The 16919-nt window shown below is 38.7% G+C and overlaps 1 protein-coding gene across 3 annotated transcripts in view; it reads left to right on the forward strand.

The window, feature by feature from the left end:
- Window positions 1-16919, forward strand: part of PDE8B (phosphodiesterase 8B) — a 365551-nt gene that overhangs the window by 238667 nt on the left and 109965 nt on the right. For all 3 annotated transcript variants that reach the window (XM_056824791.1, XM_056824789.1, XM_056824790.1), the window contains exons 3-5: window positions 10655-10845; window positions 12278-12337; window positions 15428-15485. In XM_056824791.1, the coding sequence (XP_056680769.1) occupies window positions 10655-10845; window positions 12278-12337; window positions 15428-15485 (309 nt within the window). The remainder of the gene's footprint in view (window positions 1-10654; window positions 10846-12277; window positions 12338-15427; window positions 15486-16919) is intronic.

Here is a 16919-nt window from a genome sequence, read left to right on the forward strand (position 1 = left end):
CAATTTTGGAGAATCGTGTTGTTTTTTTCCAGTTAATTTTTCATTTGCCTCTCCATGTACCCTTACTAATTATTATTTTCATTGCATTGTAATCTGAAAAGGTTAAATTTATTATTTCTGCTCTTTTGCACTTGTTTGCAATGTTTTTATGTCTAAATACATGGTCAATTTTTGTGAATGTACTATGTGCTGCTGAAAAGAAGGTGTGTTCCTTTTTGTCCCTATTTATTTTTCTCCACATATCTACTAACTCTAATTTTTCTAAGATTTCATTCACTTCTCTTATCTCTTTCTTATTTATTTTTTGGTTTGATTTATCTAGTTCAGATAGAGGAAGGTTCAGGTCTCCCACTAGTAGAGTTTTTCTATCAATTTCATCCTTGAGCTCCACTAGTTTCTCCTTTAGAAATTTGGATGCTATGCCATTTGGTGCATACATGTTGAGTACTGATATTTCCTCATTGTCTATACTGCCTTTTATCTGGATGTAATTACCATCCCTTTCCCTTTTCATCAGATCTATTTTTACTTTGGCTTTGTCAGATATCATGTTTGCGACTCCTGCCTTCTTTTTATCAGTTGATGCCCAATAGATATGACTGTATCTTCGAACTTTGACCCTATGCTTATCTAACTTCCTCATGTGTGTTTCTTGTAGACAGCATATGGTAGGGTTTTAGATTCTAATCCATTCTGCTATTTGCTTGAGTTTTATGGGTCAGTTTTTTGCCATCCACATTCAGTGTTTTAATTCAGTTGATTACCAGCTGTGTATTTCTTAGCATTTTGATTTCTACTCCAAGTCCTGCCTTTTCTTCTTTCAGTATTTCCTTACACAACAATGTTGTGTTTTTTAATCAGTTCCCCTAATTCACACCCTTATTTTGCATCCCATTCCACCCCCTCCCTTCTTATTCCCCCCTCATTTTCTTTACAGTCCTTTTAAACTACCCCCACCCTCTCCCTCCTTTCTACTGCTTCCCTCTCCACTAGTCCATTTGTTACCCTTCTATTTCCCTATAGGGTACAAATCAATTCTCTGCCTTAATGAATTGAATTTTTCTTCCCTCTTTGGGTCAGTTTCAATGCACGTTCAAGTTGAGTATTTCCTATCTCCAACCTCTTTACTTTTCCAGTATATTGATGTTCTACCCCCTCCCGCCATGTGGTTCTTTGTGACATAAATTTGCCCCCTTCTGTTTCTTTTGCCATTTCTTTTAGTATTAACCTCTTTTTTAGCTCTAGATGTATATATATACATACATATATATGTGTGTGTACATATACATATAAATACACACATATATGTATTTATACATACATATATCTATATGCATATTTATGACTTGTCATTTCATCCTATACAGTTTCTCATTGTTCCCTCTAAGTGTACTTCTTCTAGCTGCCTGGGTGGTAATAACAATTTTTAAGAGTTACCAGTGACCTCTTTTCTTATAGGAATGCATATCATTTTAATTTATTGGGTCTCTTATAAAAAAGTTTTTTTTTCTGTTTTGTTTTGTTTTTCTTTTTTCCCTCTTTTATTTACCTTTTGATGATTCTCTTGAATTCTGTGCTTGGACATCAAATTTTCTGTTCAGGGCTGTTCTTTTCTTTACAAATGCTTGGAATTCTTCTATTTTGTTAAATGACCTTACTTACTGATTATAGTCAATTTTGCTGGGTAGTTGATTCTTGGTTATAGACTTAGTTCCCTTGATTTCCAGAATATCATATTCCATGTCTTTAGGTCCTTTAGTGTAGATGCAGCCAGATCTTGTTTTATCCTCACTGTGGTTCCATGGTATCTGAATAACTTCTTCTTAGCAGCTTGTAATGTAATTTTCCTTGGCCTGATAGTTCTTGAATTTGGCTATGACATTCCTGGGTTTTCTCAGTTAGGGATTAAGTACAGGAGGTGATCTGTGGATTCTTTCAATCTCTACTTTTCCCTCTTGTTCTAGAATATCAGGGTAGTTTTCTTGGATAATTTCTTGTAGTATGATGTTCAGGCTTGTCCTTTTGTCATGGTCTTCTGGTAGGCCAATGATTCTTAAGTTGTCTCTCCTGGAATGATTTTCTCCTTTTGTCATGGTCTTCTGGTAGGCCAATGATTCTTAAGTTGTCTCTCCTGGAATGATTTTCTAAATCTTTTGTTTTGTGAATGAGATGCTTCATACTTTCCTCAATTTTTTCATTAATTAAATTTTGTTTTATAGTGCCCTGCTGCCTTGTGAAGTCACTTGATTCTAGTTGTTGTATTCTGGTTCTTTGATACTGGATTTCATCCCTGGCTTTTTGTTCACCCTTCTCCTTCTGGTCTGATTTTCTATGGAGGTCATCTTTCATCCTCTTTTTACCTCATCTTTCATCTCCTTTGCCTCATGTTTCATCTTCTTTGCCTCATCTTTCATCTCTTGTGCCTCATTTTCAAGCTGGTTGATTCTGGCTTTCAGACACTATTTTCTCATTTTAGTTCAAGTACCTCTGCTTCCAGATGACTTATCGTAGATTTTAAGTTCTTTTCCCAATTGTCTTCAGCCTCTGTTAATTATGTTTTGAATTGTATTTTGAGTTCTTCCAAAGCCTGTGTCCAATTCCCTGGGAGTTCTGTTTTATTGCTTAGTGTTTCCTCCTGCTCTGTTCCATTTGCTCTTTGTTCGTTGTCTGTATAGAAGCTGTTGATTGTAATTTCTTTTTTCTTTTTCTGTTATTTGCTCATATTTGTCCTTTCTTTCCCCCCTGAGGTTGGCTGCACTCTTGCTCCTCTCACTATGTGTTGGATCTCTGTGTTTGGGCTTTTCTGTCAGTCTTTACTCTTGGAGTTTTGTCAGCAAGTCTCTGAATGCAGTCTGTTGGGGAGGGGTATTGGAGCTTTTGGTTCCCTGCGCTCTGGAGGCTTTGATTGGATTAAAGCCCAACAGTCTGTGGGGGAGTGGTGTTGGAGATTGAGCTTCCCAGACCTCTGAAGACTGTTGATGGGATTAAGTCCTGCTGGGTTGGGCTGGATTTGCCCTGAGGCAAAACCTCCTGGAAAGGGGGAACAATATGGAGGGTCTCTGTTGCTTCAACCAGGGTGGCCCCTCTGGGCTCCCTCTCCAGGTCCTTCCCCACCACCTGTGTTTGACACTCTGAGCCTGGTACAGCCTTGACCGCAAGGTACTCCCTCCAGACCAGCGCCTTTGCCCACCCAGAGGTTCAAGCTGCCCCTGGAGGCTTAGCACTCTAGGTGGGGATGGGGGGTTCTGGGAGCTTTCTTCTCCCTTCCCCTTAAACCTGAGTGTTCTCAAATTCTGGCTTCTGCCTTTTAAATTGACTCCAGCATGATAATTCCTTGGTTCTGTCTTGTTGTTAGGTTTGATTTTCAGTCCCCTGGGAGCATTTAGTTTGTAATCGGTAAGGAAGGGTTTTCAGTGGTCTGAACTTTTACTGCCTCTATGCCGCCATCTTGACTCTGCCCCCCTAATTTTTCTTAAATAATTATATTAAACATTTTTATAAAGTGGAAATTAAAAACTATAAATGTTACCCAAAGAGTGATTTGGGTAAATTATTTGTAATGTAATTTACATTACAAATAATTTACCCTTTATTTCATCTGTTTTGTAAATTCATACTTTTTATTCTTTCTTTAAAGTCTAGCCATATTTAAAAGACATAAAGCAAATTAGAGCAGTATTCTCTTTTATGATTATCTGTATGCAACTGATTGTGACTCTGCATAGGTTAGCATGAATTGGACAAATAGTAAATTTGAGTGATGCCATGGAAACATTATTGAAATTATTGTTTACAATTCAAAAATTCTTTTAGCCTTAAGCAGGACAAAAGAGGTGTCACCTTGTCTGATTTATTGGCTTTGTGTGTTAAATTTTTATAGTAGTACCATGGATACAGAAAGTAGTAGACTATTAACTTATTGACAAAAACATTTAATCTGATTTGGCATTGGGTCTATCTTACTAAATTGTTTGAATATTTCTTAATAATGTTTGGCACCTACGGTCTTTCTTTTTATTTCCTTAAAGGTGTTCATTTGCAGGCAGTCCCCTTTTCATCACTTCCCTTCTCTGACATAGTTAAGAAGTAATGACCATTGTAAATACAGGCAGACAGTAGGGGAGAGAGGTTAGTTCTTTGTGTGAGTCTTTTTACCACGATTGCTCAATACTTGGTCCTGGCATATGGCCACTTATTAGGCTGTGTTACTACAATGAAATTTTTTTAACAAATAAGCAATTTAAAGGTTATCCTAAAAAGTTAATTTTATTTTCACTAAGCTAGGATTTGAGAAAACATGGCTTTAAGCCAAAAAATCATTTTGGCTTGACGTGTATTAAGTCTTGAGCCCCAAATGACCTTTAAGAAAAAGATTGTTATGACAAAATTGAATCATCAATAGATAGTTCAGTGGACTGAACTCTGGACCTGGAGTTAGAAAGACATGAATTTAAATCTGGGTTCAGAAATGTATTAGCTATGTGACCACGAGCAAGTCACTTCACCTCTATCTGCTTCATCCTTCTTATCCACTAAATAGGGATGATGGAGTTGTTGTCAGGGTCAAATGAGTTAATGTTTGTTAAGCATTTAGCACAGTGCCTGGTATATAGTAGATATTTAATAGATGCTCATTCCTTCCTTGTTGAAAAATTGTTCAAAATTAATCATCCTGATCCCAAATTATCTAGATTGCTTTATGTTTACTTGTAAATAAGCTGAAGGAACTGACTGCAATTTCTTTGGCATCGAAAACTCCCAAGTGAGGAAACTTTTCCAAAGCAGATGGACACTTTTTCTGTAGCTCAGACTCTTACACAGTTGCCTAAAACACTGAGAGACTAAATGACTTGTCCAGGGAGGGTCACATAGCCTCTATGTATCAGAGGCAAGACTTGAACTCAAGTCTTTCTGGTCCATAGGCTAGATCTTTATCCACTATCCACCTTGACACAGTCTTTCCCCTCAATCCAGGGACATTATATAATTCTCAGCTGGGCATTTGTGTTTCTATATCTTCAAGGATATTGCCCTGTGTGATAGAGGCTGGCACTAGAGAAACAGAGTGATGGAGCTCAGGACAGATCAAATGAAGAGTAGCATCTGCAGTGTGTTGAGAAATAAGAGATCCTAGCATCTATTCCCAGCTGCCTAACTTGCTGTGATCATCAGATCACAAATTTAGCACTCACAAGGGTCTTGGGGACCACAGAGTTCAACCTCCTCATTTTATAGATGAGGAGACTGAGGTACAGAGGGATGTAGTGACTTTCCTAGAGTTACACAGCTCATTGGCAACTGAAGTAGGATTTGAACTTTGGTCTCCCTAACTCCATGTCTAGGGTCCTACCCCACTCACCAAGTTGTTTCCATTCTCTTCCCTTCTCTATGCCTTGGTTCTCTTTTCTGTAACACGATGGAATGAGAATTTAAAAAGTCTAAGGCATCCAGATACAATGAAATGATATAATCAATTTCTAAATATAGAAGGTAGGACTTGATTTATAGAGTTTTCAACCTGCAGCAGATAAAATTAAGACAAACAACTATAAGGATGTTGTGATCAAGAATAAGCGAAACAACTTGATATAGTAGTACATAAATCCTTCTGAATTGATTTAATTCATTGTATTGCTCAGCTTAGCTAAGTCATTCATGCCTTCTCCTTTCCTACCAGCTTTTGGGCTTCTTTGGAACTCTCCATCCTGCCTTCCTTCCCCAGGAAACTCATCACTGGGAAATCTCATTATTCTTCAAGATTGAATCTGCCTGGAGCTTCCATCTTATCAGTAGCCTCTGCAGCTCTGCCTGGAGGGCAGGGTCAAAGGCTTTGAGGAGAGGGCTCCCCATTTTCCACCAGCCATATTTCTTTGGAACAATGCATTAGGTCCAGAGCTGAGTACTTTCTTCCCCATTACTCACTCCTCCTTTTTTAAAAAGCATTCTTTTGTGTGTTGTCTTCCCTTATTAGATTATAAATTCCTTAAAAGCAGAATCTATCTTTGTTATAATTTGTATCTGTATCCCTCATGCCTAGGACAATGCTGACACATAATAAAAGTTTATTGGTGCTTAACAAATATTTATTGACTGACTGACTGAAACTCCCAGAGGGGTAGAAAGGAAAATAGGTATTTAAACTTCTGAAATTTATGTATATTGTCATAGATTATATTTGCCTTCCATGAGAGTAAATCCCATCTATCAACAACTTCATTACCAGGTATAAAAATCATGTAAGAGTGACGGGGATGTGTTAATTATACTTCATTCCTCTTATCCTCTGAAATAAGCAGGCGATGGCTTCCTAGCACTCTTTCTCTACTAAGGGGACATTTCCACCTGCCCCCCATAGGCATCTATTCAGGGTTGTAGAGCCTTGAGCATTGCCTTCTTTGCTCCCAGGATATCAAAATATGTTGTAGAAGCTGAACTTGCTCATTGCAGAATTTAAGGAATAACTTGTAAATTGGTCTCCCTCTGACCAGATCAGGCTTAGAGAGTGTCCTTAATCCTCACGAAATCAGAACCTGACCAGATTTTCCCAAGGATATGTTCGTATTCGCCATTTTGCTCCCTGGGAGGCAATTCAAAATTGTACTGAAAATTGTATATTTTGTCTTATGTTGATTGAGTTTTTTTTAAACTTTATTTCTATAAAAGGCCCTTTGAATTTCCTCTAGGCAGAGAGTTCCCTGACTACTAGGGGAGATTCTCTCTCAACCAGAATTTCTCTCTTTCTTGGATTAATTGTAAAGTTAATAAAAGAGCTCCTGGAGACCTTTAGTTAAAACACAGAATAAAGCTTATTTTCTTCAACAATTTTAATTAGTTCCCCAGGTTGGAATCTTTACACAGCTAGACCTACCTGGCAACTCTTGAGAGAGACATGTATGCCAGGGCAGTGCCACGAGTTCCTTAACCACTGCCGTAAGTGGCTTACCATGAGAGCAGCCCAAAATTTGCACTAGTCTGTGAACCAAGTTTGTTAACATTAAGATTTGTTTATTGAGGTCTCATATCTTAGAATTCAAAAAATAGCTAACCCATTGTATCACACAGAGATTATAATTGCATCATCTTTTTTTGAGATAACTGTAATAGAAAGAAGGATGAGATGGCAGACAAGTGCATGTTTTTATTATTCACTTGTTTCAGTTGTGTTTAACTCTTCATGACTCCATTTGGGGTCTTCTTAGCAAAGATACATGGGAATGTTTACCATTTCCTTCAACTCATTTTATGGATGAGGAAACTGAGGCAAATGAGGTTAAGTGACTTGACTAGGACCACACAGCTAGCAAGTATCTGAGGCCAGATTTGAAATTGAGACAATGAATCTTCCTGATTCCAGGCCTGACATGATCCACTGTGCCTACCTAGCTGCTTTATATGTGTATATATTATTTATTTATATGTTTATATGTGTTTATATTTATATGTGTAAGTAATAAGTATGTATATCTGGATACACACAAACATGTAAAAATATATCATATATATGCTTTTATATGTGATAGAATGATATAAATTAGCATAATTTGTTAGATATTATATGATAAACTACTGTAATATAGAAATAATCACATAAATAATACATATATGTATATATATTAAGAAACTCAACAGCAACACTCATGCCATCAGTGTTATAAACAAATATGTCTGCATATTTTAATCCTTTTTGTTTTCTCTTCCCTGTTGCATAGTAAAAAAGCTGAATGCTTCCAAAGCTTTTCCTCTTTCTTCCCTTGGGGGTAGTTTTAGGGGTGATCTTTTCTTCAGTCATTTTCACCCTCCTCTCCTTAACCATTTTCTCTCTGAATCTCCTGTTATAGCAGCTAGCTTGTTAGCTAACGGAGGGACCATACAGTAATGGCTCCGTTGTTCAGACCCACGTGGCCCCACTTCCCAAGCTTTTTAATGGCGTTTATATTGGACTAAATCAGGGGTTCCCAAACTTTTTACACAGACCTTTGGAGGGCTGGACTATAAAAGAAACTATGAACAAATCTCTATGCTGCTGTCTGGGATAGCGGAGGCTGCAGCGCTGGCTGGGATGGGCCTGTCACACCTTGCACAGGCCCATCACTGCCACCACTATACGGGGCATCAGTATACACAGTGCGGAATCCCCTCCCCCAGATCACCACTCATCATGCTGACGTCTTCCATTGTGCAGCCACATAATCCTTTGCATGGTGCCTCGTTCTCCTTCAGTTACTCTCAGAACAAGGTGCCACACAAAGGATGATGTCACCGGAAGTAGTACTGTACATGAGCGATGCTCCTCTCACTGACCACCAATGAAAGAGGTGCCCCTTCTGGAAGTGTGGTGGGGGCTGGATATATGGCCTCAGGGGACCACATGCGGCCCACAGGCCATAGTTTGGGGACCCCTGGACTAAAAGCTAGTAATACAATCAAAATGGTTCAGAGCTCCCAACTAGGAAAATTCTTAAAAACCATGCAGAGTTTTGACTTTCTGCCCTAATTTAAACTTCTCCATCAATGAAACAATAAATATTTATTAAGTACTTACCATGTGCCAGGCACTATGCCAAGCAATAGGCATACAAAAAGAGGCAAAAGACAGTCTAGGTTTATGCTTATTTCCAGGGAGCCTTAGCTTCAGCCCAAGTCTTTAGTTTGAGGATGCCTAATGATCCTCTTCAATTTTGTCCACCATTGCTCGGTCTTTCTTTTTCCTCTCAGTATCTCCCTTCATCATTTCTATTTTTCTCCCAGTTCTTTCTTGCTTAGTTCATTGTCTTGAATGCATTGTTGTCCCCTTCTACTGCACTTTCTCAGTTAGCTCTCGCTTGAAGTCCTCACTCCTTTCTGTCAGTGTGTGACTTCTTTGTCTTGTCTGTGCGCCTTAGTTAAAAACATCCAGACATGACACAAGCCCAGTTTCTAGCTCAAAGATCATGATGCTGTAATCCCAAATCACTCTTGCTGGCCCCTGAACTACAAAACCCAGAATGTTGGTCACTTGTCAAACCAACCAAAGTTCTCAAAGCATATTATGAAAACTGTGCATAATTAAAGTTTTATTGATTTTTTAAAATTTTGTTTAATCTATAAATTATTCTCACTCTCCAGAATCTTTGAATTCATGATTTTTAGGTTTTATCCTAGTCTGAGTAAATTGGAAGAAGAAAGCTATTAAACTAGTTTTTCTCTTGCATAAAAATATTGGGGTATTTTTGCCCATTTGTCAGCTAAATTGGACTCGGGTTAACAGTGTCTGCTCTGAGTGAACGATGAGGAGTGACGATGGGGAGTAAATAGATAAAAGTTCAGGATGCCACTGATCTGTGGCTTTTGCCTGTAACAAATTGTACCCAGCTTGATGCTAGCAGCTTATGTTTGAAAGTTTATTAATGCCTTACATTAGGCATCCCATAAGTATATGAGTCTTAAAGCAAGAGGACTTTAAGGAAATCCTGTTTTGTCTATGATCTCCTACTACTTTGTTCTAAATATGGGGCTTGTACCTTCCCTTAACAGTCAATTGACAAACTTTTATTTAGTACCAACCAGATTCCATGCCTAGTGCCAAGCTCTGGGGATGTAAATACCAAAGTAAAATCGTCTTTGACATCAAAGAGCTTAAATTAATTCCTACAGGTTGCTCCTTTCCGTTTCTTGGCTGTCTGAGTTACTGTAGGAGGCTTGGATGTCTCCCTGCAACTGATCCTGTCTACTTTTGCCCTTTGGTAAATGGCCTCAGCCCCAAGTTCTTCCAGGCATCCATTTCCCATTTCTGTTAGTGAGCACTGGCTCTCCTGCCTTCATACTTCCTACCCCTTACTTCATCTTCAGTATCCCTCCAAATGACCAGAATCCCAGCTTAGAAGATTTCCCAGATCCACCCACTTTGTGTCAGGTTTAACACTCTGCCTGTATCCCACCCATCTGTCAACTAGAGTACAACTTTTCAGTATCAACGTGTTACATAATAGTCTTTGCAAGTTTCAAAGCAACTCCTACAGGCATTCTGTTCTCATACCTACTTAAAACATACATTCTTATATTGAAATACAAATAGTTCAAAACTGGTGCGGAGGGAGAAGGCTTTTCAAATGTACCTCTGCTGTACAAATGGTCTACTATTAGCTAGGATTTTGTTGCTGTTTTTTACCCTGATTTCCCTCTCCCGCCCTCTTCTGCCCACCTCGCTTCCAACCCCCAGCGGATAGACCCAAATTCTGACTTGTATGTGATGTTTTGATGTATGAAATTAATTAAAAGGTCTTCTCAATATCAGATTTTATAAAAACAAAAAAGGGAACAAATAGATTGTCAAAGCTTGCTTCTCAGTCTACTTACTTCACTTTGTATCTATGCCTAGTCTTTTTCATACATAAGACCTATTTAGGAATCTACGTGTGAAAAATCCCAATACTACCTATGTAGTTATATATATGAAAAATGAAAGGCAGCATTGAAAGTGTGTCTTTTAATATGTGAAAATGATAGCAGATGCACACAGATGAGTTTTCTTGTCAATTTGGTATTTTAATTCCTCAAACAAAGCTCATTAGGAAAAATGTTTTAAAATACTTGAGTCTATATGTTTTTAAAGCCTTCTCTAAACATAATCATCTTGTACGTTGGCTCTGGAAATAACATTTTCCATATGTTTCAGGTTTTGCTGATTTTTGCAAAGGAAGATAGTCAAAGTGATGGATTCTGGTGGGCCTGTGATAGAGCCGGCTACAGATGTAATATCGCCCGAACTCCAGAATCTGCCCTTGAGTGCTTTTTAGATAAGCACCACGAAATCATTGTCATCGACCACAGACAAGACCAGCACTTTGATGCAGAAGCCGTCTGCAGGTAACTTGTCATTTTCATGCAAAATCTTGACGTCAACCCTTGTTATAGCAGTAGGCAGCCACGTGCCAGCCCTAGAGCTCTGAGAGGGTGGGTGAGAGGTGAACCACGACACCCACAGGTAAGTTGTTGAAAACTGCCCTAGTTCAGCTCCTCCTATTGGTCAGGCTTGCTGGGCTCTAATCTATCGTTAAATGACCACTGACAAGAAGTAGATGGGAAACCCGAATGTCCTCATAGATCTGGTCCAGGATTTAAGTTATGTAGCCGTACTCTAATCAACAACTATATGCGTGTATCTATATCGATCCCCTACACTGTACCAGAGTGGGCGACGAAGACCTTAGTTCAACTGACCTCACATGCTTACTGGCCATGTGACCCTGTAAAGTCATTTCACCCTGTTTGCCTCGGTTTTCTCAGTTGTCAAATGAGCTGGAGAAGGAGATGGAAAACCACTTCAGTATCTTTGCCAGCAAAATCCCAAAGGGAGTCTCACAGAGTCAGACAGGACTGAAATGACTGAACAACACGATGTAATAGGCATTGCAGAGAACTAGGGATAGTACAATAAAAGAAAAATAACATCTGCCTTCAAGAAGCTTACATTCTGCAAGGGGAGATGGCATGCATATACTCTATACAAAACATATACAAAGCAGACAAATCTTAATTGGGAAGGAAGCAAAATACAATATTAGGTTAGTTTTGAGGAAGATGAATAAATTCCAAATGAGCAGAGCTCATGGTCAAGAAGACTTGAGTTTAAATTCTGGCTTAGACCCTCACCCTGGTCAAATTATGTAGCCTCTCTCAGCCTCAGTTTCCTCATCTGTAAAATGAGGAGACTCAGACTCATTAACTTTTAAGGGTTCTCCCATCTCTAAGTTTGTTATTCTATGGGATCCTGAGTTTAGTTCTTGTCCCTATCACTATTTATACACAGCAAAAATTTTGAGAGGGTTAATTTTGATTTTTAAAGTCATCTTTCTGGACTACTATCTTGAAAGGCAAAGACTCCAACATTGGAAAATCCCCCCAATTACATACAAATAACTGGAGGATTGTGGGGCTGCCAATTTTTTTTTTTTTTGCAAAATGGAAATTGAACCAGAAAACATGGAATTTCAATGGAATTTGCCAAGTTTTGAAGTGGAAAACTGGCAGCTCCGATGTACTGGAAAATTGCCAGGAAAAATGCATTGAGTCCCTCTGACTTGAGTAAAAAACAACAACAAAGGCAGTTTCTGCTCCAGAATACAAGGGCATCTTACTTTACTTTACTCCCCACCTCTCTTCACTCCTTCCTTTGTAGAAACTCATTTGCTATATTAGGTGATTTTGTGCTACCAAAAGTGCACAGAAATGCCATGTGGGACTAATTGGCAAAGCAAAGACAGTGAATGTTGTTTGACTTCTCATTTTTTCTTTTCAGATCAATCCGCGCTACAACTCCATCAGAACACACGGTTATACTAGCAGTTGTTTCACATATGTAAGTTTTTTATATTATTTCCCCCAGCTGGAAGGTAGTTGCTTTTCATTCTGAGACGTTTGTTTTATGTGTCTCCAATTTGAAGTCCAACAAAACAATAGGGATTTCCTTTTGCTCTGCCACAGGCACAAGCCTGCAAAGAAAGAGGGGTAGGAGTTCAGGACTGTCATTTGTTGTGCAAAATTCTGGAAGGACTTTATTTTCTTTGTAGATTGCAAACCTTTATCATGTCTAATTGATTTTAGCAGTAGTTAAAGATGCCATTATGTGATCTTATTTTTTTAACCTCAGGGAATGAGAAAGGCCATCATGTGTTAGGAATGAGATACAAAACCAAGGAGGAACTTTGGAGAGAATTTTAAGTTATTCTTTTTTATTCTTTTTAAAAAAAGAAAGGAAAGGAAAGGAAAATGCTTGGCTTTTCCACTTAAGAAGAAACAAAGTGCAGCATGAGAACAATACTCTATATTCATTGAGAAGAAAAAGGCATAGCTTCTGGCCAGCTCTTTAAAACATGAAGAACTTCACATGGATCACCATTTGAAATTAGCTCCCTTAGTTTAGAGACCCTGGGGACACTCAGAGCAGATCCCATAGCAGGGATCTTCTTTTCTTCCTATTGTTGTTTTTTTCCTTTATTGTTGTTGTTTTCTTCCTATTGACATTGGCCATTATTAGTGTTGATAAAAATAAAAGATGAACTAGGGCTTTGACCTGTTGGGAAATGAACATGTTATAATGATGGCCACAGCTTCTCTCATCAAGGATTTCATAGTCTAAAAGGTAGGGTAAGAGGGGTGAGATTCCTCCCATGATGTGGAGAGCTCCAGGAAAGTCTGATCTTGTCATATTCATGTGTGAAGAGAGAACATGATGTCAAGTAGAAAGTCCTGAATTTGGATTACCAAGCCCTGAATTTGAATTCTGCTTTTCCCATCTACTCACTTTGTGACTTTGGGCAAGTGTCTTATTTTAGACTTAATTTTTATTATTTTAGACCTTAGTTTTCTCATCTATAAAATGAGACAGCTTGACTAAGTGATCTGTAGGGACACTTTCCAACTTGAAAATCCTGGGATCTTATGGCATTTTAGGCCAAAGGTAGATTGAAAGAATGAAGAATCCCAATAGTAGAATTATCCTTCCACCAAGACGCCTTTGCTATATACTGAATTCTTTTTTTCTAGAGTTTCTTCTCCCAACTTACTACAAAAATGAATAGAAAAGTTGTTCTTGTGCCACCATCCATTACAACCCCTTGAGAACTGTTAGTTAATAGAATCCCTAAAATCCATTCCCCCCCCCATAGTAATGAGTGACAGCAGTGTAAGGTTGCATCTTCTTTCTAATCCTGTTTCTTAAATTCTCTCCTTTGGAGATTCTGAGATGTTGATTATATATATATTAACATCTTAAAAGTAAAGCCAAAAACTTAATTTAGTTCATTCACCTTCTTTTCTAAATTGGTTATCTCTACCCACTCCTTCCACCTTCTTCCCAAACACCCCTTCCCCTAGAAATAACCTTAGCATCAAAATAAATGAAATGTATATTCTTTTTTTTTTACTTGCCTGGCATAAATTACTCTTAGCCTTAGGCAAGTGGTTGTTTTCAAGACTGATGTCTTATTCAAAGGAGGAATACTCTCCCCTGAGTTGCAGGCAAAAGAAGAAAAGATGCTTCCTTTAAGACCTTGAATATAGTTGCAGGTTCCATTACAAATACAGTGACCTAAAAGTCTTAGTGAAATTTTGAGCCTCACTAAGACTTTTGAGACACTCTAATAGCAAGTGAATCATTATGCAATAGAACTGTTATGTTAGATTTTCATCTCCTCCATTTATTCAGTTTTATTTAGTTTCCTTTCTATGGTGTCCTAGTGGTTTTTTTTTTATCCCCTTGATATAGGATGTCTCTGTAATACCCTTTTTCTCTCTCTTAATAGAGACAGCCCTACCTCCTTGAGTCACGACTGGTGATGTGATGTAGCTGCTGGCCTTGTTCTTCATCGAACATTGGTTGCAAGGCCAGCCTTCATTGGCAGATGTTCCCAGGGGCTTTGATGTAGTTTGAGTCCAGGGATACTTCCTACTGAAAACTGTTCCTGCCTCTGGGACTCTAGTTTTCTCTTCTTGCCTTTGCCTTCTAAACTTCCTCATTTTCTGGGCCTAATTCACAAGTCATCTTCTTCTGTGGTTAGCTTTTGGGTTGTGCCATCTACAAAATACTAACTCTTAGCTGCTGCCCCATTTTTCAGGGAAAGCAGAGATGAAAGATTCCCAGACTGTTGTTTAGAGGCATCCAGGTTAACAGTAGACTCTATAAAATGCAGCATATATCTGCATACCATTGTACTCTCGAGGCAGGAAAGAAAGGTCTTGGAAATCATCTGGTGTAAACCACTCCTTTTACAAACAAGGAAACTGAGGCCCCACGAGGCAGAGGGCTCGCTTCTGGTGTTCCAAATCTGTGGCAGTAGCAAGAACTATCACCACATATGGCTGGTGGTGACCTCTTTGAAACAACCACAGTGTGGAGGAATGAACACTGGCTTTGGATTGTGGCATCCAATTAGAGCTGCAGGGAACTTCAAGGTCATTTAACCAGGGACTTGGATTTATATCCTAGCTCCCTTCCTTACTAACTATGATCTTGGGGAAGTCATCCTCCTCTCCAGGTTTCAATTTCCCAGTTGCTAAAATGAAGAGGAGGTTGGATTAGAGGATTGCTTAAGTCTTGCTTAAATCTTTTCCCCTGCTGTCTCTTAGGATTAACTTTATGTTGATTTCTGGTGTATGTGAGTTTTTTTCATTTTTATTTACTGTTTTTTTTTGCATCTTGAAAAAGACATGAAGAGTCAGGGATGGAAAAGTCCTGCCTTCCTCCCCCTGGAATATACACACTTATATATGCAATTTTTATACACCTGTCAGCAAGTGCCACTCATTAAGATAAATTAGAAAGGAACTTTCCGTTTGGCCCATTGTTAGAGCTAAATATGTGTTTGCCTCATTGTTCTCTTTCCATGTTTCAGTGTGAGGAATCCTGGTTTGTATCTGCTGAGTGACCACATTTTCTGCTTTGCTGCAGATCGGGTGAACGTGAAGAAACATCAGTCCTTCCTCTTCTCCATGCAGGCTTCAATAGGGTATGTAGAGTCTTTCCCCTGCAGATATCCCAAACCCTCCGAAAAGGTTAAGGGACTCAACTCCTCACACTTCAGTTTGTGGCAGATGAATAGCAATAGCTTCAAGGCACAATTTATATCCCCAGTGTTAGCAAGGGGCCTGGCACAATGCAGTCACTTAATAAATAATTAATAAAATGACATTACTGACAATGACTCCAAATGGTTGAGGTGCTTCAAATAATGAGAGAGAAAACATAAAATTTGACCAGTTGTTTTGGGTTACTGTCCAATGAGACTATTGTTACTGAATGTCTCCATCACATATCAGAGTCCTAGGGTTTGGGTCCCTCAAAAACACATATCCAATGACCTTAGTCCAAAGTTTCACAGTCCCTCAATACTTATGCTTAGAGTAATCTAAGAGAAGCTGATGTATATGTGTGTATTTTATATATGTATACATGTGGCCTTATCTCTATGTCTAACTGGGGTTTCTATCCTTATCAATGTCCTAACCATGATGCATCTGATGTCTATGAAAGTATTGTGAAGAAATGTGGTATCACAATTCTAAGTTCATTCATTCATTCATTCAACAAGCAAGTATTTTTTGTTTTTGTTTCTTTTTTAGAAAATACATTTTTATTTATTTCATTAAATATTTTCCAATTACATATAAAATATTTTCACATTCATTTTTTTGTATTTTGAGCTCCAGATTTTCTCTCCCCATTCATTTCTGGTCACAGAGGGAGGCAGAATAGTACAGTGGAAAGAGTATGGGGTTTGGAGGAGTTAAGGGGAGAGAGGGAACACTGCTTGGAGAGGCAAGGGAGGGAGATGCCCCCTGCTGAGAGGAAACAGCAGGGATCCAATAAGGACAGTTTATCTTTGAATGAAACTGAAGTTCAGCTCCCTCTATGACCAGAAATGATAGTCCACTTATCTGACTGCAAATTCAAATAACATAAAGTTTAATAACTAGTTGGGATTGGAATTTTTCTCAGCTTCAGACCTGAGGGCAGGCCCCAGAGGCTGGCAGAGAGTTTGTCCCACTCACGTCTACTCTTGTTGTTCTAATTCAGAATCTTAGCAGTACACATATGGGCTGGCTCAACAAGCTCCTCTCTCCTCCAATACCCGGAAGCAAGTCCCACATGGCAGGAAGGAAGCGCTAGTCACCAGACCCCACTGCCACTCCCAGCAGGAAGCAAGTGCTAGTCATAAGACCCACTGCCACTCCCAGTTGGCCCCTTCCCCCGCAAACTGTCAATCTTGTTTCCTTTCCACAGGGTACATGGATAGATAAATCAAAAATTAATTGGAAATAAAACAATATGATTCTCCAAAACCAGCTAGCTAAAGAACAAATCGTAGAAACAATTAATAACTTAATTGAAGAAAATGACAATGGTGAGACATCCTTTCAAAACCTATAGGATGCAGCCAAAA

Source organism: Monodelphis domestica, chromosome 3 (genome assembly GCF_027887165.1).
Source record: "Monodelphis domestica isolate mMonDom1 chromosome 3, mMonDom1.pri, whole genome shotgun sequence".
Classification (NCBI taxonomy): Eukaryota; Metazoa; Chordata; class Mammalia; order Didelphimorphia; family Didelphidae; genus Monodelphis; species Monodelphis domestica.